This window comes from Schistocerca americana, chromosome 3 (genome assembly GCF_021461395.2).
Source record: "Schistocerca americana isolate TAMUIC-IGC-003095 chromosome 3, iqSchAmer2.1, whole genome shotgun sequence".
NCBI lineage: Eukaryota > Metazoa > Arthropoda > Insecta > Orthoptera > Acrididae > Schistocerca > Schistocerca americana.
This window is the reverse complement of record NC_060121.1, coordinates 265,891,336-265,913,845: the sequence shown is the minus strand read 5'-3', so window position 1 is coordinate 265,913,845 and position 22,510 is coordinate 265,891,336. Positions and strand designations below refer to the sequence as shown.

General features: G+C 44.9%; 1 protein-coding gene across 1 annotated transcript in view; it reads right to left on the bottom strand.

The window, feature by feature from the left end:
- The window catches only part of LOC124607241 (disintegrin and metalloproteinase domain-containing protein 22), a 1,086,760-nt gene that overhangs the window by 285,805 nt on the left and 778,445 nt on the right, over window positions 1-22,510 (bottom strand). The window contains exon 6 of the mRNA XM_047139515.1: window positions 21,234-21,380. Coding sequence (XP_046995471.1) covers window positions 21,234-21,380 — 147 coding nt within the window. The remainder of the gene's footprint in view (window positions 1-21,233; window positions 21,381-22,510) is intronic.

The window sequence follows — 22,510 nt, the reverse complement described above, 5'->3', positions numbered from 1 at the left end:
GCACCGTGCCCTGCAATGGGCTCTCGCTTGAAACCACTCAAGTCGTAAATGGCGGTAGTTTGGGTCGGTGGAATACTCGAAGCTGTCCTCGAAGTAACCGATTTGCAACAGTTCGTTGTGTCACTTGGGTGCCGACTGCTGTTCAAATTTCTGTTGCAGTCGCACGATGCTCCAGAGAAATACCGCGAACACGACGGTCTTCCCTTTCGGTAGTCACACATGAGCGTTCGGAGACCGGTTTTCTTGCGACCATACATTCTCTTGACCGCCGCTGCCAGCAGTCATGACTGTGGCTACATCCCTGACAAATCTTTCTGCGGTATCGCAGAAGGAACATCCAGCTTGTCGTAGCCCTATTGCACGACGTCATTAAAACTCAATGAGGTGTTAATAATGGCGTCTTTGTCCCCCTGAAGGCATTCGTGAGTGGCATATACTCAAAAAATGATTCAAATGGCTCTAAGCACTATGGGATTTAACATCTGAGGTCATCAGCCCCTAGACTTAGACTGGTTCAAATGGCTCTGAGTACTACGCGACGTAACTTCTGAGTTCATCAGTCGCCTAGAACTTAGAACTAATTAAACCTAACTAACCTAAGGACATCACACACATCAATGCCCGAGGCAGGATTCGAACCTACGACCGTAGCAGCAGCGCGGTACCAGACTGAAGCGCCTAGAACCGCTCAGCCACAGCGACCAGCTGACATCAACTCACCCGGTCAAATCTGAAAGGTAACTAACGTTCTCGACCGTTATAGCGTGTATTTAAAGCAAACCTTATTTGCACCCTCATAGTGACCCTACTATTATCACTCTTATGCCGCATGCGCGAAATGCGAGTAGACATCATCCTTCATATGTAGAAACACGCCTACCAACTTCAGTTTATGTCGCACAACTTCTTCTTGGTGTTACAACTTTCTTCCGTCAATTTATTTTAGACAACTCCCACGGTGTTAGAATATTAAATATAGTGAAGCTTTCGAACATATTTCAGCGTGAATTACTATTACATATGGCTTGAAATACAGACTGTAATAAAGCACTTTTTTGGTGATCCAAAAACCCTGTAAAATTTTCAGCCGACTCTTAACTGGCCACTGCGCTTCCATGCAACATTATTCTACCAACCGTAGCAAAAATAAAATAATAGTCAGATGCGTTAACTTTTCCCGCACGAAAAAAATTTAGCGAAGCATGCTAATCAAATAATCTGCTTCCCGCTACAGCGAGAAAAACAATCTCACTGTGCATTCAATTATTTCTGTCAAGGGGTCGTGTTGTATGCAATGTAGAACTATTTCTAAAAGTGATCTATAACTAATTTCAAAGTTCGTTTTTTGTGGAAACTGAAATAGGATAAACCAATAATTTCATCTGAGAGCACTGTATGCGGTGCTTCTAAAATGTAAGTATTCATCTACATCTACATTTATACTCTGCAAGCCACCCAACGGTGTATGGCGGAGGACACTTTACGTGCCATTGTCATTACCTCCCTTTCCTGTTCCAGTCGCGTATGGTTCGCGGGAAGAACGACTGCCGGAAAGCCTCCGTGCGCGCTCTAATCTCTCTAATTTTACATTCGTGATCTCCTCGGGAGATATAAGTAGGGGGAAGCAATATATTCGACACCTCATCCAGGAACGCACCTTCTCGAAACCTGGACAGCAAGCTACACCGCGACGCAGAGCGCCTGTCTTGCGGAGTCTGCCACTTGAGTTTGCTAAACATCTCCGTAACGCTATCACGCTTACCAAATAACCCTGTGACGAAACGCGCCGCTCCTCTTTGGATCTTCTCTATCTCCTCCGTCAACCCGACCTGGTACGGATCCCACACTGATGAGCAATACTCTAGGTCGAACGAGTGTTTTGTAAGCCACCTCCTTTGTTGATGGACTACATTTTCTAAGGACTCTCCCAATGAACCGCAACCTGGCACCCGCCTTACCAACAATTAATTTTATATGATCATTCCACTTCAAATCGTTCCGTACGCATACTCCCAGATATTTTACAGAAGTAACTGCTACCAGTGTTCGTTCCGCTTTCATATAATCATACAATAGAGGATCCTTCTTTCTATGTATTCGCAATACATTACATTTGTCTATGTTAGGGTCAGTTGCCACTCCCTGCGCCAAGTGCCTATCCGCTGCAGATCTTCCTGCATTTCGCTGCAATTTTCTAATGCTGCAATTTGTCTATATACTACAGCATCATCCGCGAAAAGCGGCATGGAACTTCCAACACTATCTACTGGATCATTTATGTATATATTGTGAAAAGCAATGGTCCCATAACACTCCCCTGTGGCACGCCAGAGGATACTTTAGCTTCTGAAAAACGTCTCTCCATTGGGAACAACATGCTGTGTTCTGTTTGCTAAAAACTCTTCAATCCAGCCACACAGCTGGTCTGATATTTCGTAGGCTCTTACTTTATCAGGCGACAGTGCGGAACCATATCGAACGCCTTCCGGAAGTCAAGGAAAATGGTATCTACCTGGGAGCCTGTCTCTAATGTTTTCTATGTAGACTATGTAGACTAATGGCAATTTGTTATAAAATAGCTGAGTACAAGTCATAACCGTGCTGCTGTTGGTTGGTTGGTTGATGTGCAGGAGGGACCAAAGAGCGAGGTCATCGGTCCCATCGGATGAGAGAAGGATGGGGAAGGAAACCGTCGATGTCCTTAAAAAGGAACCATCCCGGCATTTGCCTGGAACGATTTAGAGAATTCAAGGAAAACCTAAATCAGGAAAACCGGACGCAGGTTTTAACCGTCGTCCTCCCCTATCCGAGTCCAGTGTGCGAAGCACTGCGCCAGCTTGCTTGATGCGTGCTGTTTTAAGAGTAATATTTATGACGTGTATGGAAGGCGCAGAGTATTAAGAAATAACAGGGACAAGGCTACGAAGGAGTACGACGCAGCAAATACAGGAGTTGGACAAAAATATGGAAACGCCAGAAAGACAACACATTACTATGCCTAAGACGGTGAAGGAAACTCTTTGGCACTCAAAATAGCTTCCAGTCGTCTCTGAATGGATACGTACAGGTCCTGCATGGATTTCAAGGGGGGATCGTCTACCATTCTTCCAGCAAAATAGTGGCAACTTCAGGTAACTGTAATGGAGGTGGATCACGCACACGTCTGCACAAAGTAGACCACAAGGCTGAAAAATGTTGAAATCTAGTGACAGTGGCGGCCAGCAGAGATGCGATAATTTATTCTCGTCCTCACAAAACCAATCCTGGACGGTGCGAGCTGTGCGAACAGCGACCTTGTCGTATTGAGAGAGAGCGTCACCAGTGTACAACGAACATTATTTCATGGGATGGACATTATCAGCCGAAATGGTTACATAATCCTTGGCAGTATGCGACGTCGCAGAGTAACCTTAGAGCCCATGGATAAGGCTGCCCAAATCACCACCGATCCCCGCCCGTTTCACTCTTGCAACGTAAGCTCGCTCAGAAATTGGGAACGGTGTATGATAGTGTGCTACATGACTCATCCGACCAAATAACTTTTTCCCTTTCTCCATAGTCCAAGTCTTATGCTTCTACACCATTCTTTCCTGCTACGGGCATTTGCATCATTGATGAGTGGTTTTCTAATTCCAGCTCGCCCTGAAATTCCTTACATATGAAGCTCCTTCGTATTGTTCTGGTGCCGGTAGGGTTCGCGAGTGCGATATACAGTTCTGCAGTGAGATTTGCAGCTTTCATCCTTTTATTTTTGCTCACAAACCTCGTCAGTGACCGTCAGTCATAATCATTCAACGGGTATTTTCGTCCGAGTTGTGACTTACCGGATGCCGTTTCTCCGCTTTCTCTGTATGCAGTGTAAGTCTTCGCTACGGTGCGTCTAGAAACATATCATATCATACACTTCGGCTTCCTTGGTGAGGTAAGCGCCCACCATACGAACACCAACAAGTTTCCCACCTTCGAATGCACTTAGCAACGACACAATGCACTCACTGCCACACAAGTGCACAACCTGGAGGCTTGGCTAGTATCTGCCTTGAAGGACTGACGATCCGTGTAGAACCAGGATGGGCAGCAGGCAGTTACGGACTTTTTACGCACCAGGACCAAATGGTTATCTTCAACACGATGCGTCGGTGGGTTGATTGCCTCAATGCTCTGGACGATTTTGCCTGATTGGCATACCAATTCTGAACTGTAGGGTCTTCGAACGAAAACTTTTTGATCTCCCCTTATACTTCTCGCTTACTTAAAGAAAGAAGATTTCAACATGTTATACAGGTTGGTCCATTGATAGTGACCGGACCAAATATCTCACGAAATAAGCATCAAACGAAAAAACTACAAAGAACGAAACTCGTCTAGCTTGAAGGGGGAAACCAGATGGCGCTATGGATGGCCCGCTAGTTGGCGCTGCCATAGATCAAACGGATATCAACTGGTTTTTTTAAAATAGGAACCCCAATTTTAATAACATATTCGTGTAGTACGTAAAGAACTATGAATGTTTTAGTTGGACCACTTTTTTCGCTTTGTGATAGATGGCCCTGTAATGGTCACAAACGTATAAGTACGTGGTATCACGTAACATTCCACCAGTGCGGACGGTGTTGGCTTCGTGATACATTACCCGTGTTATAATGTACCGTTTACCAATTGCGGAAAAGGTTGATATCGTGTTGATTTAAGGCTATTGTGATCAAAATGCCCAACGGGCGTGTGCTATGTATGCTGCTCGCTATCCTGGGCGAAATCATCCAAGTGTCCTGACCGTTCGCCGGGTAGTTACGTTATTTAAGCAAACAAGAAATGTTCAGCCACGTGTGAAACGTCAACCACGACCTGCAACAAATGATGATGCCCAAGTAGGTGTTTTAGCTGCTGTCGCGGCTAATCCGCACATCAGTAGCAGACAACTTGCGCGAGAATCGGGAATCTCAAAAACGTCGCTGTTGAGAATGCTTCATCAACATCGATTGCACCCGTACCATTTTTCTATGCACCAGGAATTGCATGGTGACGACTTTGAACGTCGTGTACGGTTCTGCCACTGGGCACAAGAGAAATTACGGGACGATGACAGATATTCTGCACGCGTTCTATTTAGCGACGAAGCGTCATTCACCAACAGCGGTAACTCGAACCGGCATAATATGCACTATTGGGCAACGGAAAATCCACGATGGCTGCGACAAGTGGAACATCAGCGACCTTGGCGGGTTAATATATGGTGCGGCATTATGGGAGGAAGGATAATTGGCCCCCATTTTATCGATGGCAATCTAAATGGTGCAATGTATGCTGATTTCCGACGTAATGTTCTACCAATGTTACTAAAAGATGTTTCACTGCATGACAGAACGGCGATGTACTTCCTACAAGATGGATGTCCGGCACACAGCTCGCATGCGGCTGAAGCGGTATTGAATAGCATTTCATAACAGGTGGATTGGTCCTCGAAGCACCATACGATGGGCCGGACGTTCACCGGATCTGACGTCCCCGGATTTCTTTCTGTGGGGAAAGTTGAAGGATATTTGCTATCGTGATCCACCGACAACGCCTGACAACATGCGTCAGCGCACTGTCAATGCATGTGCGAACATTACGGAAGGCGAGCTACTCGCTGTTGAGAGGAATGTCGTTACACGTATTGCCAAATGCATTGAGGTTGACGGACATCATTTTGAGAATTTATTGCATTAATGTGGTATTTACAGGTAATCACGCTGTAACAGCATGCGTTCTCAGAAATATTAGTTCACAAAGGTACATGTATCACATTGGAACAACCGAAATAAAATGTTCAAACGTACTTACGTTCTGTATTTTAATTTAAAAAACCTACCTGTTACCAACTGTTCGTCTAAAATTGTGAGCCATATGTTTGTGGCTATTACAGCGCCATCTATCACAAAGCGAAAAAAGTGGTTCAACTAAAACATTCATATTTCTTTACGTACTACACGAATATGTAATAAAAATGGGTGTCCCTATTTAAAAAAACGCAGTTGATATCCGTTTGACCCATGGCAGCGCCACCTAGCGGACCAACCATAGCGCCATCTGATTTCCCCCTTCAAGTTAGACAAGTTTCGTTCTTTGTAGTTCTTTCGTTTGACGCTTATTATGTGAGATATTTGGCCCTGTCACGACCAATGGACCACCCTCTATAGTAATGAAGTGATACCAATAGAACAAAAAAAAATTGTGTTGTCAGTAACTAAGTTACTTGGTCATGGACGCCTCTAGAAGAGACTACAAGAGTTACACCTGTCAATCACATTACCTACATTTCCACTCAGACTGCAGCAATGGTTAAACTGCGTATAATCAATATAACTGGTCCAAACGAACTGCAGTTCTTGATTTCAAACGGGTGCACTTCCCAGACTGTTGTGACGCATGTCAGGTTCATGTCATAGATGTACTTCGGGCTGTATCCCGAAACAGGAAGATATGCGATTGATTCAGTAAATTTTTAACTAATAGAACCTAATTCGTTACACTGGACACCGAATGTTAAACAGAAACGAAAGAAAAATTGGGCGTGCTCCAAAGAAGCGTAGTAGGACCTCTAATGTCCACGTCATACGTAAAAGATTTATCAGATGGAGCCATCGCCAGTATCAGTTCGCACGGTGAGGACGTTCCTGCGTACTGTAAAGCATTGTAGTTGAACGATCACATGTAAACGCGGAAAGGCTTGGACAATACTTCCGCTCGGTGTAGTGGATGGTAGCTCTCTTTAAATGTGGACAACTTCTCGACAATTCTCACAGCGCACTGAAAGAAACCGATTACGAGATTATTGGTGAACATCTTGGCCACGTCATAGCGACTAAATATCTGTGGCAATATTAAGAAGCGGTATGAAATAGGGCGCTCATGTAAAGGGAAGGCGAACAGAAGCCTTATTGCATATACCAACGTTCCTTTTAGCGCACAAAAATAGTTTTGTGAAGTTGCTTCGATGCGTTTCCAGATACCACGGCCAACGAAGTTTTCTTCATTGATGGTTGGCTAGGCCTCTAGTTAGTCCAGTGCTCCGTGTGGCAGTGCCCGCGTCGCCTCTAGCTGATAGTATGGGACACCTCCTATTTTACCAATACGATAAACGCTTCTAGTGGGTTGTAATTTATCAATGACGTGAAACAGAGGCTTCAGGACAGTCTAAAATAATGTTGTAGATACAATTATATCACTTGAGGATGCACCTAAATTGTACTGCAACCAGCCGTGGTTTCAATAAAAACTTTCTACAGCAAGCGGTTTTGCAGATTTGAGCAGACTGCCTGAGCTCGCTACCCTAATCATGTCTCTGTATGTTTCACGGAACCGAAGGGAAGTCTACATTCAGGGGCGAAAGCGCATGCGATGGTACACAAATGTTGCCGATAGAAGCCGTAGCTTTCACTCACACGTGTGATTTCAAGCAAAGCTTATGCTCTGCAGTGATTTGGAGGGGGAAGATGGCAGAATGTGTCAAACAGCAACTGAATGTTTAAACTGAACAGTACTAACTAAAGCTGTGACTTTTTGATATCACAAGTAAATACAAGGGCAAACGTAACAAAGCATTAACAGGAATATACTTTATGTTAACAGTGTGTAGGTCGCAAACGAAAGTGGATGAATCTTCGTATTATCACGGCTTATTACTTGATCCATGAAATTGCGGGAATTTAGACGAAACCAAACTTTGTTTGCTGCTAATAGATGGCGGTAACAAAGGTGATGGGGTAGCGATATGCACATGTACATAAGGCGGTAGTATCGCGTACAAAAGAGCAGTGCATTGGCGGAGCTAAGGTTTCCGACGTCATATGGCTGCACCACGGGAATTAATAGACTTTGAACGAGGAATGGTAGTTGGATCTAGACGGATGGGGTATGCCATTTCGGAAATCGTTAGGGAATTCAATATTCCGACAGCCATAGTGTCAAAAGTGTGCCGAGAATACCATATCTCAGGTATTACCTCTCACCATAGACAACGCGGTGGCCGACGGCCTTTACTTAACGACCGAGCGCAGCGGCGCTTGCGTAGAGTTCTCAGTGCTAACACACAAGGAACACTGCGTGAAAAAACGTTTCCGTTTGGATAGTATGGAGAAATTTGGCGTTAATGGGCTATGGCAGCAGACGACCGACGCGAGTGGCTTTGCTAACAGCACGACATCGCCTTTAGCGCCTCTCCTGGTCTCGTGATCACATCTGTTGGACACTAGACCATTGGATAACCGTGGCCTGGTTGGATGGGTCCCGATTTCAGTTGGTAAGAGCTGATTGTAGGGTTCGAGTGTGGCACAGACCCATCGAAGCCATGGACCCAAGTTGTCAACAAGGCACTGTGAAAGCTTGTGGTGGTTCAAATGGCTCTGAGCACTATGGGACTTAACTGGCTCCGAGCACTATGTGACTTAACTTCTGAGGTCATCACTCGCCTAGAACTTGGAACTAATTAAACATAACTAGCCTAAGGACACCACACACATCCATGCTCGAGGCAGGATTCGAACCTGCGACCGTAGCGGGCGCTCGGTTCCAGACTGTAGCGCCTAGAACCGCACGGCCACTCCGGTCGGCTGGGACTTAACTGCTGAGGTCATCAGTCCCCTAGAACTTAGAACTACTTAAACCTTACTAACCTAAGGACATCACACACATCCATGCCCGAAGCAGGATTCGATCCTGCGACCGTAGCGGTCGCGCTGTCCAGACTGTAGCGCCTATAACCGCTCGGCCACTCTGGCCGGCAAAGCTTGTGGTGGCTCCATAATAGTGTGGGTCCAACTGAACCGATCACTGACTGGAAATGGTTATGTTCGGCTACTTGGATAGCATTTGCAGCCATTCTTGGATTTCATGTTTCCAAACAGCGAAGGACTTTTCATGGATGACAACGTGCCATGCCACCGGGCCACAAATGTTCGCGATAGGTTTGAAGAACATTCTGGAGAATTCTAGCGAATTATTTGGCCACTCAGATCACCCGACCTGAATCCCATCGATAATTCATTGGACATAATCAAGAGACCTGTTCGTGCACAAAATCCTGTATTGGCAACATTTTCGCAATTATGGACGGCTGTAGAGGCATAACGGCTCTGTTTTTCTGCAAGGGACTAGTAACGACTTGAATCCATGCCACGTTGCGTTGCTGCACTACACAAGGCAAAAGGAGGTCGGACACGATATTAAAAAGTATCACATGAGTTTTGTTACTTCATTGTATTTCGGCTGTCAGCCGCTCATTCATATTCAGAGCGAGCTGGAAAAACTGATGATATTGCGTTCCCGTCCAACTTACATACCGGCTGACGTCCCTCAATTTTGTGAATCGACAGTGGGCGAAATTAAAAAGAAAATTAAACCTCTGTGTTCAATGTACGGTAGAGAGAGAGAGAGAGAGAGAGAGAGAGAGAGAGAGAGCGATGCCATAGAGGCCTCGAAGAGAAGTGGTGTTAGCAGTGAGACTGTTTATGTAACGAAAGTATGACTTTATGGCAGACTTCGTATATTAGACACATATTTGACTGACGGGAGCATATTCTGACACACTGGAATAAGAGTTTATTGGTATGTGATACAATCATTATACAATAGCAATTAGATCTTTAATAATCTGTTTGCCGGCCGCTGTGGCCGAGCGGTATTAGGCGCTTCAGTCCGGAACCGCGTTGCTGCTACGGTCGCAGTTTCGAATCCTGCCTCGGGCATGGATGTGTGTGATGTCCTTAGGTCAGCTAGGTTTAAGTAGTTCTAAGTCTAGGGGACTGATGACCTCAGATGTTAAGTCCCACAGCGCTTAGAGCTATTTGAACCATTTTAATAATCTGTTTGCGGCTGTCTTTCACTCAAATTCAAATAACCCTTTCCACGGACTTCTAGAATTATGTCAAAAACTCCAGTTACCACGCATATTTTGTTAAACGACTTTGGTACTACAAACTGCTGAAATTCACCAGCGGCAAAAAATCTCAGAGTAATCCATAACTTCTCGGAAGGTTTTATTGTGTTTCCCATCACAGTGTCCTATTCCGTTAATTTCTGCTGAACAAGTTCTACTAGGAATCGGTAATTAGCTTTGCTAATCCTCAAATAATTTCGACACGAATATTCGTCCTCTAAGATATTATTTTTCCAAGAAAAGTCAAGCTTTCGCGCTCCTCCCTTGGCACTCGACGCCATAATAGCTTGTTTTCTGCGCGTGTAGCACGAATGTGTGTTTTGTGGCACGTTTGACCATGAGACTCCTATTCTTTCATGTTGGCGCTCGATTTCTTGCTCGCTTGAGTAAACGTGTAAATGAGCACTGCTGTTGCAAGGATTCGGAGAATGTGCAATGCATCTGTACAGAACATTGCTTTCAATAGGGTATGCGCCGATATTCAGGTTACTGGTCCTGCGTTTTAATCCTCATCAAGTAGGCGCAAGAGCATACATCATACAGTTGGGATCGTAACAGGTCGGCAGAAGAAACGAGATGTTGGGTGCGTACAGAGGGAAACAGGCATTTTTCCTTAGCTTTGTAGATGATCGGTATAGGACGGTCAATCGCTACGATTGGTATGAAATAAACCACGCCATGCGCTCTACAGTGACTTGTGGATTATGTATACTGTCTAACAAAAAAAGTGAAGAACGCTGAAGACATAATCGGATGTCATTGTAACTTCGCACACGCACACACCATCGGCGGGTGGGTAGGTAAATATTTAGAGCTCCAATGCTCTGCGACAGAACGGCCACCAGTGTACACTAGTTTTGCTCGTGTTTAATGTCCTTACCAGGCCTGGTAGGGTATATAAGGCATATGAATAGCATCAAATGCTGAGTGGTCACTGAGAAAGACACGGTAATGCCAGCTACTTGTATGGGACAGCAATGTCAGACCTGGCAGAGTTTCGAAGTGGCATCATTGTTGGTCTCCATTTGACTGTCTGGTCAAATCACGCTACATCCAACTTTGTGGGGCATTCGGATGTGGCAGTGCCCCGATGTTGGACTGCATGGGAACATGTAGGCAGGTATACATGTCGTCAACGTCACTGATGACCACATCTGGCAATCACATGGGAGGATCGTTGTATTGTGCACCGAGCACGCCGTAACCCCTTCACATCTGCGCCAGCCATCCGAGAAGGAGTAATGCACTATCTACCATATTCTTCGCCGTCCAGCACCATTGTTCGGACCGCGCGGGATTAGCCGAACGGTCTTAGGCGCTGCAGTCATGGACTGTGCAGCTGGTCCCGGCGGAGGTTCGAGTCCTCCCTCGGGCATGGGTGTGTGTGTGTGTGTGTGTGTGTGTGTGTGTGTGTGTGTGTGTGTGTGTTTGTCCTTAGGATAATTTAGGTTAAGTAGTGTGTAAGCTTAGGGACTGATGAACGTAGCAGTTAAGTCCCGTAAGATTTCACACACACGCACCATTGTTCGGAGACTAGCAGTACTGGATTAAGGAATTACTGTCCCATGCTTAGGATTCCGTTAACACCACAACACGAGCGGCTGAAGTAACGAATTAAAATTTGTGCCAAGGCCGGGACTTGAACTCGGTCTTCCTGCTTACTTTTTTTTTCATTTTGTTCGTTATTGATCGTTATGTTTGGTCGTTGCGGACGTTGCAAGACATCCTGTTCAAGTTCAGTGGTTGATCCTTCCACTCAGTTTTTTTTATTTCAGAGGCCAACCGGCTCCCTGACCGAACGCGCTGAGCTACCGTGCCGGCCTTACTAGGCAGATGTGTTGTCAACTACACCACCCTGGCACTGTGGCCAACACGACTGCTCGCATTACACTAGTCCAGTTCCCTCCCCAACACCTTACTTCAGGTTGGTTGGTTGATTTGGGGGAGGGGACCAAACAGCAAGGACACTGGTCCCATCGGATTTGGGAAGAATGGGGAAGGAAGTTGGCCGTGTCCGTTCAAAGGAACCACCCCAGCCGGCCGGAGTGGCCATGCGGTTCTAGGCGCTGCAGTCTGCAACCGCGTGACTGCTACGGTCGCAGGTTCGAATCCTGCCTCGGGCATGGATGTGTGTGATGTCCTTAGGTTAGTTAGGTTTAAGTATTTCTAAGTTCTAGGGGACTGATGACCACAGCAGTTAAGTCCCATAGTGCTCAGAGCCATTTGAATCATTTTTTTTGAACCACCCCAGCATTTTCCTGCAGCGATTTGGGGAAATCATGGGAAACCGAAATCAGGTTGGCCAGACGCGGGTTTGATCGGTCGTCCTCGCAAATTCGAGTCCAATGTGCTAACCTCTGCACTATCTCGCTCGGTCATTACTTCAGCCTCTCTCTTCACTGAAGGTAAGGTTGAGACTCAGTATGTCTCCAGGAAAATGTAATTCTGTTAGATCAACAACTGGCTGCATTTGGACGGGTGTTGTGACCAGGTAGTATGGACTGCTGATGAACGGCGTCCAGTTGTGTTCAGCACTAATCTGAATGGCCAACGTCGCCGAGTGCGGCGGCGACCTGGTAAGAGGTGCCGTTAGGTGAAGGACATACTGCCTCCTTATGTGCCATTTTACAACCGGACAATGCTCCTCCACACGTGGCACATGCTCTAGAACTTCCTGCGTGGTGCTGAGGTACTCCCGTGACCAGCGAGATCTCCAGATCACGATAGAAAATGTTTAGACCAACTGAGAAGTCAACTCTGTCCAGAGTCTGTATCTAGCACTTCAAGGTCGGATGAACAGGTGTTGGCCATATTGCCTAAGGAGAAGACACCATTCCCAAGCGAATCTGAGTTACCATCCACTCCAGAAGGGGTGAAACGTTATACTTCCAAGTGCCTCGTAAATTGGACTCAGTTTTGTACTCACTGTAATAATATCACACACCATCTCAATCCGTGATGTTTCATTTCGTTTCCTCCTCCGCTTCTGAGAGTTTCACTTTTATTGTCAGGCAGTGTATGCAGATGTAGATAATTAGGTCCATATGGCTCTATAAACTTTCTCCCCCTCTCGCTTAGAAGAACACACGGTGCAACTCGTATCGTTTGTGTTTATCTGGCGGCCTGCATTGTTCAGCATGTTTTCCTTCAGAAACAGACTCAACCTTTTCGTTATATTTAATTTATGATTCGCAATCAAGTGCGTCACACCCGACGGCAAATCACTTTTAAGCCCCCCGAAGAGCTTCAGATAAGAAAAACACGCGAAGAGAATCACAAGTTCTGAAAAACAGTCGAAAGAGTTTTTCGGCAGTCCGCGAACGGAGTACGTTCGTGGGCAGTATTAATGCGTTCGCGAATGTGTTTATTTTGGCTGGAATCCTCTGCGGCGGCTCTCGGGGCGGCCTGTGTTTGCGCAGTGCCTCCTCCTCTCCCGCCCTCTCTGCTCCTCCCACCCTTATCCTCTTCCTTTCTTTCTTTCCCATCCGCGCCTTCGCTTTCTACTGGGTGAGATATGATCTCGAGGCCGCCGCCGCAGCTTCCCGGAAGAGAAAATATCGATAATACCGCAGTATCGATCGGCCATTCTTTCTGCCTCTCATTTTCGTCGCTTTCCTTTCTTTCTGTCGTCTGGAGGACGCCGTCATTAACAGCGGCGGGCCGGGCCGCTGCGGGACAAAAGGCGGCGGCGGCGTCGGCGGCGCCGGCGGGACAGCGGGTGCCTGGCGCTTGCGTCGTTAGCCCGGCCACGTGCAGCGCCACGGCCGCACGTGTTCACAGCTCTCCTGCACCTGCGTCACCTTCTCGTCGTCTTTGACACATTGTCTAGCGCCGTCGCGCGGGAAAAGATTTCCTGTTTTGTACAGCGCACTCTCCGAGTCTCTTTTGTTGCAATGGCGACTAGGGAAAGCCTTAACGTCTGGTGCACGCTTCGACTGCATTCCGTACTGTCAATACAACAGCTGCTACCACACGAGTCTGCACGGACCAAAATTTATTTTCAGTGCTGGAAACAATTAGCACAGGGCTTCCAAACCAATTCAGCTGTCGGACCCCTTCTTCAGTCGAAAATCCATGGCGGACCCCTCGTCAGTCAAGAGCACAGTAGCTTTAAATTTCAGAGCGAAACCCATGGGAACTGAAAACTTCCCAATTCGTCTAGCATGCAAGAAACAATATCATTAACACACGGCTTTATGAGATTTTCTGCAATGGTATGAGCTTTGCCTGTTTTTGTAACTCGATAACTAACCAAGAAAGAAGCTTTTAATGAATTTTTATTAATTGTTTTTGCATGAGTTTTCATGCAATGCTGAGAAGCAGCTAGTTCAGTAGTCTTCCTTTTGAAAAAATCGATGCCTTTAGCCTGGAAATCCGGGTGAGTACCTTCAGAATGACGGTGCAATTTAACTGGAACCATTGAACTGTTCAGAAGGACTCGCGCACAAATTACACACTGAGCTTTACCCTTCTTTGTCTCCATAAAGCCCATTTCTAAATAGCTTTCGTTGTACTTACGCTTCTTGGTTATTCCACTTCCACAGGATATTGCAACCAATGGAGTACTTGCAGCGTTTTCACATAATACATCCGACAAAGCTCGCTCCGTGCATGCGTAAAAGGTTTCAGCGCATCTAGCGCCGTGAGCCGGCGCACAAACGACCCCCGTATTGTTGCGAAACAGTCGATCAGAGAAGCCGCATTCTCCGGCACTAAACTGTGTATGCGTTCTCATCAGGAACCGCAAAGCCTGCTTGGGAATACGACATGAAGTAAAAGTACACATGTTTTTCACACGAAAAAAAAGATGAATTTCATTTTTACATTTTTATTCAATAATTTTACTCACTATTTTACACGATTTGGTGAAATGGGTCCGCGGACCACACGTTGGGAAGGCCTGAATTAGCAGAAAATCCTTACGCCGTCCCCATACGGGACGATTTACAAGGTATCCATTGAGTTCAATCTTTAGTAAGGGTCATTTGAAAGTGTTGTGTTAATAATTGTGTTGTTCTTGTTGTTGTGGTCTTCAGTCCTGAGACTGGTTTGATGCAGCTCTCCATGCTACCCTATCCTGTGGAAGCTTCTTCATCTCCCAGTACTTACTGCAACCTACATCCTTCTGAATCTGCTTAGTGTATTCATCTCTTGGTCTCCCTCTACGATTTTTACCCTCCACGCTGCCCTCTAATGCTAAATTTGTGATCCCTTGATGCCTCAGAACATGTCCTACCAACCGGTCCCTTTTTCTTGTCAAGTTGTGCCACAAACTCCTCTTCTCCCCAATTCTATTCAATAGCTCCTCATTAGTTATGTGATCTACCGATCTAACCTTCAGCATTCTTCTGTAGCACCACATTTCGAAAGCTTCTATTCTCTTCTTGTCTCTTATTTCACTTCCATACATGGCTACACCCATACAAATACTTTCAGAAACGACTTCCTGACACTTAAATCTATACTCGATGATAACAAACTTCTCTTTGTCAGAAACGCTTTCCTTGCCATTGCCAGTCTACATTTTATATCTTCTCTACTTCGACCATCATCAGATATTTTGCTCTCCAAATAGCAAAACTCCTTTACAACTTTAAGTGTCTCATTTCCTAATCTAATTCCCTCAGCATCACCCGACTTAATTCGACTACATTCCATTATCCTCGTTTTGCTTTTGTTGATGTTCATCTTATATCCTCCTTTCAAGACACTGTCCATTCCGCTCAACTGCTCTTCCAAGTCCTTTTCTGTCTCTGACAGAATTACAATGTCATCGGCGAACCTCAAGGTTTTTATTTCTTCTCCATGGATTTTAATACCTACTCCGAATTTTTCTTTTGTTTCCTTTACAGCTTGCTCAATATACAGATTGAATAACATCGGGGAGAGGCTACAACCCTGTCTCACTCCATTCCCAACCACTGCTTCCCTTTCATGCCCCTCGACTCTTATAACTGCCATCTGGTTTCTGTACAAATTGTAACTAGTCTTTCGCTCCCTGTATTTTACCCCTGCCACCCTTAGAATTTGAAAGAGAGTATTCCAGTCAACCTTGTCAAAAGCTTTCTCAAAGTCTACAAATGCTAGAGACGTAGGTTTGCCTTTCCTTAATCCTTCTTCTAAGACAAGTCGTAAGGTCAGAATTGCCTCACGTGTTCCTCCAAACTGATCTTCCCCGAGGCCGGCTTCTACCAGTTTTTCCATTCGTCTGTAAAGAATTCGTGTTAGTATTTTGCAGCTGTGACTTATTAAACTGATAGTTCGGTAATTTTCACATCTGTCAACACCTGCTTTGAGACAGGAAAATATTAGCTTCTGATATCTCACCATGTGCATCAGGAGGGCAACAGAAAATGAGTATCCGGGAGGTGCAGAGATCAGCCTTGTATGGGATTTTTGTATTACACTTCACAAAATGGACATTGTCAACATTCAAGAAACAAACTATTAAGCTGCACCATGAACCCGAATGAAAAATGGCGCGCCACAGTGATAGCGAAGGTTCGCACCATCAAGATCGAAGGCGAATTCCTTGGGAGTTACAACCAGTGCAAGAAGTTCAAGTAGGAATCCACTCTCAAAAGATGCATATACAACCGTATTGGTAAAACGGGGTAATGAGAACAGATGGAATGTGATGGAATGCGACCGAATGTGAGACAGTCTGTCGTGGAGCTTGTCTTGAAACTGGCTATCCTTTAAGGTAAAGCTGCAGATATTGCGATAATATGCTTTATAGAAACGGAAAAAACAAACATCCACAGGCTGAATTTGTCCAGTAGTTCGAGTGCAACATCAGACATTTTTCAGGAAGGATAGTTTTCTCTAAAGGAGTATGATTTTTATAAGCAGACCAGGAATCAAGCAAAAGCAAATTATTTTGATCAGCTAATGCCCAAAAGCAGTGCTCATATCATAGTTATAGTTCTATTACGCCCATTTTCCCATTCTTGCTTAAAAGCGTAGAGGGCAGTGCACGTCCAAATTCTCACAGCACAATAATTAACTTTTGAACCAATTTACCACCCAGATTAATAGTCGGCATACTTCTATATGGATGCGTTAAGGCACTGATGTTAGTTGATCGTGCTACATCACTCTTAGTACCTCTGATTTCCACGGTTCCTTTCATAAGGATTTCTTTTCCAAATCCGCTCCGCTCCGCATCGACAATTTGACGCTTTGTTTGAAATTTCGTTAATCCTACGTCCTTCAGTTCTGTAGCACTATTTGAAGTTATGCAAAAATCCACTATTTCCCTTGAAAACACTTTAATTTATGCCGCGCACAATTTTATGTGCATAACGTAGCAAGTCACTATTATACACATCCTGTATATTGTATTGAGCATCCTTACAACGCGGAAACGCCAGTTTTTGCAACAAGTGCAACTTGTCCTCCCTTGAATATCCGTAGTTTTCCTTATGCACTACACGGTCATGTTACTGCGGACTTACTCGAAATCTTTTCACACTTGTTTTTACATTATGCTGCGGATGATCTTCCATATAGGTAGTTGTGTTTAGTACCCGTTCTTTGGACAACGATTGTCCTTTCCTGCGTTTCACTGTACACAGGATTTGTAACCCCCTGTCCGACATGAATTATGAACTACATGACTAGACACTTGTTTCAGTATCACTTTCACTTGTTAAGCACGTATCGTTATCATTGTAGTCGTCATGTACATTGTTCTCACAGTCGAGTATATACGACGCCACATATGCTACTGACTCATCTTGCAGAAACGCTAATATTTCATATTTCACTTCTTTCTCACTCTGCGAAATTCCTTGGGTTGCTTTATGACGAAATATCAAATTGGGCAAGTGTTGTAGATATAATGCAATTGTTGCTTTGTTTATCGTTGCCATTGCTCTGCTTTGAATCAACACTACGGTCAAAGTAGTACTGTTGTGAGTTACTCGTGTCGGCCGGGGTGGCCGAGCGGTTCTAGGCGCTTCAGTCTGGAACCGCGCGACCGCTACGGTCGCAGGTTCAAATCCTGCCTCTGGCATGGATGTGTGTGATGTCCTTAGGTTAGTTAGGTTTAAGTAGTTCTAAGTTCTAGGGGATTGATGACCTCCGATGTTAAGTCCCATCAGAGCCATTTGAGTTACTCGTCGTCTAAACAGTTCAACTACACTCCGTAGCACCATGTTGTGCTTACCAGTGGATACCTCCAGGTCCACACCCTGTTGACATTACCAGCAAATATTGTGACTGGATGGTGAAAAATATGTGGGGCGTCGAAATCCGTAAACATCCGTGGCCTTTTGCGACCTCACACTCAATGGGTTCCTTGTTAGCTAACGTTGACGTGGAGCTGTACGAGTTTTGTGACGTCAGTTCGTGCTGTTTCGCAGCGAGGAGCCAGTGTTTAGCGTGAAACAAAATAAGTTCTGTGACATTTCGGCAAAGTGCTACGAAAGATTGAACCAATAAGAGTCAAGAGCGTTCTCTGCGTCACATATAGAATTGGCGAGACGCCATATTGTATTTGCTGTTTTCAGCTAGAGCACATATTAAGTGGTTTTTATATTATAACATTCACCCTATGAATATACAGTATGCTGTTCCTAAACACCAGCAGATTGAGAACTCTTCTTTATTGGCACTACTGGCTGTAATAAAATGACGGAAAATGTCATACTAGTTGTTAGAAAATTTTCGTATTTAGCTATGTCCGTGTTATAAATCCCGTATTACGAAAGTACATCGTTCTAAGACAAGGACACAGTGAAGTTTCGTGGAAAACGCTTCGTTCTTGGTGGGATTGGTAACAATTAAATGTCAGTGAATATCATTTCAGCAAATAAAGTGTTCATAAGCCCGTTAACTGAGATATTAGATCACGTGTTTTAGAAGTTCAGCATAGCTTAGTTGGTAGAGGTTTCGAGTTAAGAAACAAAGCGTAGCGGGTTCGCGTCCTGCTGTACCAATGTTTTTTTCACAATCGTGTTTTCTAAAAGGCTACTGTATTTTCTTATTAAATTAAAAGGAATATTTCCTGAAATATTAGATTTTATATAAATACAAGAGTGCTCTGTCTCAGGAGTGAGTTTGTGTCATTTTGTGAAGTATTACAAGCTAATGTCCTTGCTGACTGGACACGTAGCTTTTCTTCTTGCCTGTAACATATTTATAGATACTGAAGTTTTTATTTATTTATACTACAGACGGAGCAACATGACTAGCATGTGAACAAGGCAGTAAATGTGCGTTTTAATAGAGCTAACGTAGCAGTATTATGCATGTCCATTTTCGTAAACAAACCGAGTGGTTTGGGAGCCAGATACAGACAACAGCCTCCGCTGGAGAGCGCTACAGTCGCACATCACGTTAACCAGCACGACTCATGTGGTGCTGGCACTGTGTTTCGTGAGGCTGGATTTCTCGTCTGTGTCCACGTTAACGCTAGCAGCGTCGTCCCGTGTGAGGACGGCTTATGGATGCTTTCACTCTCTAATGTAGCAGAAAACAGAAAATGTCTTTATAGTGACATATAATAGGACAATGAAGCTGCATCTGTGTTGCGTATTCTGCCTAGGGTTATTCTCCAAGCTTCCATAGATGGACGACTCACAATATTATCTTGAATAATTGCTCCATCCTCCATAGCAGAGGTTACTAACGCACACCATTGCGGTACCTCTTGACTTGGAGTAGCCGGTTCGAATCCTGAGGGTGGAAGCACTTTTTCACTAACAGTGCTAGGTATAGTCACAACGTTTTAACTACCAACTAGAAACAGTAAAGTTACATAATTATTTTGAAACTCGATGGGGCCTCTCTTTAGCTACAAACAGCAGTTGGTTGTGTTTGGCCACTGACCACAACCAAAACATCATCACAGTGAGAACAGCAGCGTAGGAATAAAACACACCATATTTTTACAGAAAGGAAACGACACCCATAGAAGATCGTACAAAAGTGTATGAACTTGTCTAGGCAGCAAGAGGAAAGAATATCATTTGGTATTCTTTCAGAGGATGGTGTTACATACATTGCATTTACTTTGCAAGAACAGGGAACCACGATACACCAAACTGGTAAACCAGACATTTGCGGAGATTTGTTTATGTAATATTGTTAGATGTCTTGACGTGACCACCTTATCTTTGCATGCGTATTTTATACTCACCCAGTCTCTAATATTTACTGTGACGTTTTTATTTGTTACGATAACAGTAGTTTTGATGTAGTGGTTAAAGGCTCATAACTGGCTGCCAATAATATCAATGGTGCTTCACAACCCATTCTCAGTGTAAAACTGTTTCTCATATTTTAAAATTATTTCTTTGCTTACAAAATCCCCCCCCCCCTCTCTCTCTCTCTCTCTCTCTCTCTCTCTCTCTCTCTCTGTTACATACGTACATACACCCCCCTCCCACACCGCTATTGCACCAAAACACACACAGAAATATTTTTGATTTTTGTCTAGGACGAGGGACAACATTGTGTCAGAAATAAATTAAAAATAGTTGTAATCCTCTGGCTCTGACCAAGGCTTTAAGTAGGTATCCTTGGTAGTAAGTCGTATGTCGTAACAGGTAATCCTTCAGTTTATCCCAAACTGCGAACCTCTCTGCCCCGTTACCAGCGCGCCTGATAGCTGGACGAGAGGAGCTGTGGCTTCATGATGACCCATATCTCAAATAGCTCGCTCTACTTCTGGATGTAGAGAGTGAAAACTAGAAATAAATAACAGTTTTGAACATGGTTGTTATTCAGCAACTGTATACCAGTTTCAACATAGGATTAAACATGCAACCAGTTGGACATAAATAGTAGGTACATTGACCTAGGTTTCGATACCTACTATGGATGTCTTCATCAGAATGAACTGCTGCTAAATCGTAAAATTACACTAGTCAAAATTTAGAGCAACTATGCTCAAATCAAAAGTAAAATAAAATATTCTAGTCTTTGCCACGTGTGCCCAACAACATCAGACTTGAGCACAGCTGCTCCAAATTTTGGCTATTGCTTGTTAGCAATGTAGTTTTACGCTTTAGCAACAGTTCTTTCTGATGAAGACACCCATAGTAGTTGTCGAAACTTAGGTCAATGTACCTGCCGCTCATGTGCAACCGATTGGCTGTTTAATTCTATGTTGAGACAACGCTAGACACGTGAAGCGTCCTGATTGGATAGGGGACAGTATGCGAACGTAGGTGTCACAGCAGTAAAAGCATCCACTGAGACCCCTGAAAGTAGGCATCACGATAACACAGATGGGCGTGGCCTCTACGTCTACAGCGTAAGCACAAGCACGGCATTGCAGCGTAGCGCCGGGCGTTGGCCTGGAACTCACCGAGAGGTCGCCGCCGTAGAAGGGGTGGATGACGAACGTCTCGTTGCCCACGTGGATGACGCCGCTGACGCCGTTGCACGTGTGGAAGGCTGCCGTCGCGCCCGGGTAGTCTTTCACCGTGCCGTGGTAGTAGCAGTGCTCGATCTCCTGCGGACCATCACGTAACATATCCGTTAGGTTTCACTCTGTCGTTCTACGATCATTTAGTTTTACAGTAGATTCAACAGGACAAATGCGAAGGCATTACAAATACTACCATCTTTATACAGTGTGCTTCAACTTGCTCTCTCCCCTTCTCCCCTGTAATACCTGAAATCAAGAGCGTACCGAGGACATGCTCTCCAATAGATTAGGGCGGCGGGGGGGGGGGGGGGGGGGGGGAGGAGGATGAGCAGGGTGCGAGTTTTATTGGTTTCGCATTGAATGACGAATTAGTGTCGATAGTTAAACATAACTACTTATGGGTAAACTTGCTACTAGGCAGTATGCATTACGTGCTCTGTTTGGCGAGACAGATTGTGATAAAATTTATGTGGATCGTTTTCTAGAGGAGCGAGGCTGCAACTCTCTCCCTACCTTCGATGGGTAAGCCCTTGCCTCCAGTGAACCAAATCCCACATATTTTAATAACCCCAAAGCAAAGCCAACCCCCACTATACAAGAACTCACCATCCCATTCAACTGATTGACAACCCAGTCACCACAAGAACTCTCTTCATCCCCTTACCACAGCTGAAAATATTGTCCAATTTCCTACGTTATCGCACACTCCAACAACCTGTCTTCTATTTTAATTGTAACAGCTATCCATTCTCAGTATGAGGCAAACTTAATCTTCAGCAGCGAATCCACCCCAGTTTAGTCTGCCCACTCCCGTTGCTTACTTTAAAATCCCAATGAAGCGGCTGGAATGAAGAGTTTCTAACCAGCCCTCTGCTGCAGAGTAAACCTCACCTTTGTGGAGCTCATCTGCTTGCACCAAGCAGGTTGACACTGCTGTCAGTGAGACTGTCCAGATTTTGTCGGGTGTACGAAGCAAACTCTAATCGACAAATCTGCTTGATTTTTGGTGTATCTCCCCCCCCCCCCCCTTCCGCCAAGTCAGAATGGCCATTACTGCCAAAGCTGAGAGGGCAGAGGAGATCAATGATCCCAGTCATACACTACAAAATCATCAAGCTGCAGTCTCATACTATCATTCAAATCCTTCCCTTACCAATCCCATCCAGTGAGGGTTCCAGCATTCACCTCTCCCCAGTCACAGTTCTATCACCAGT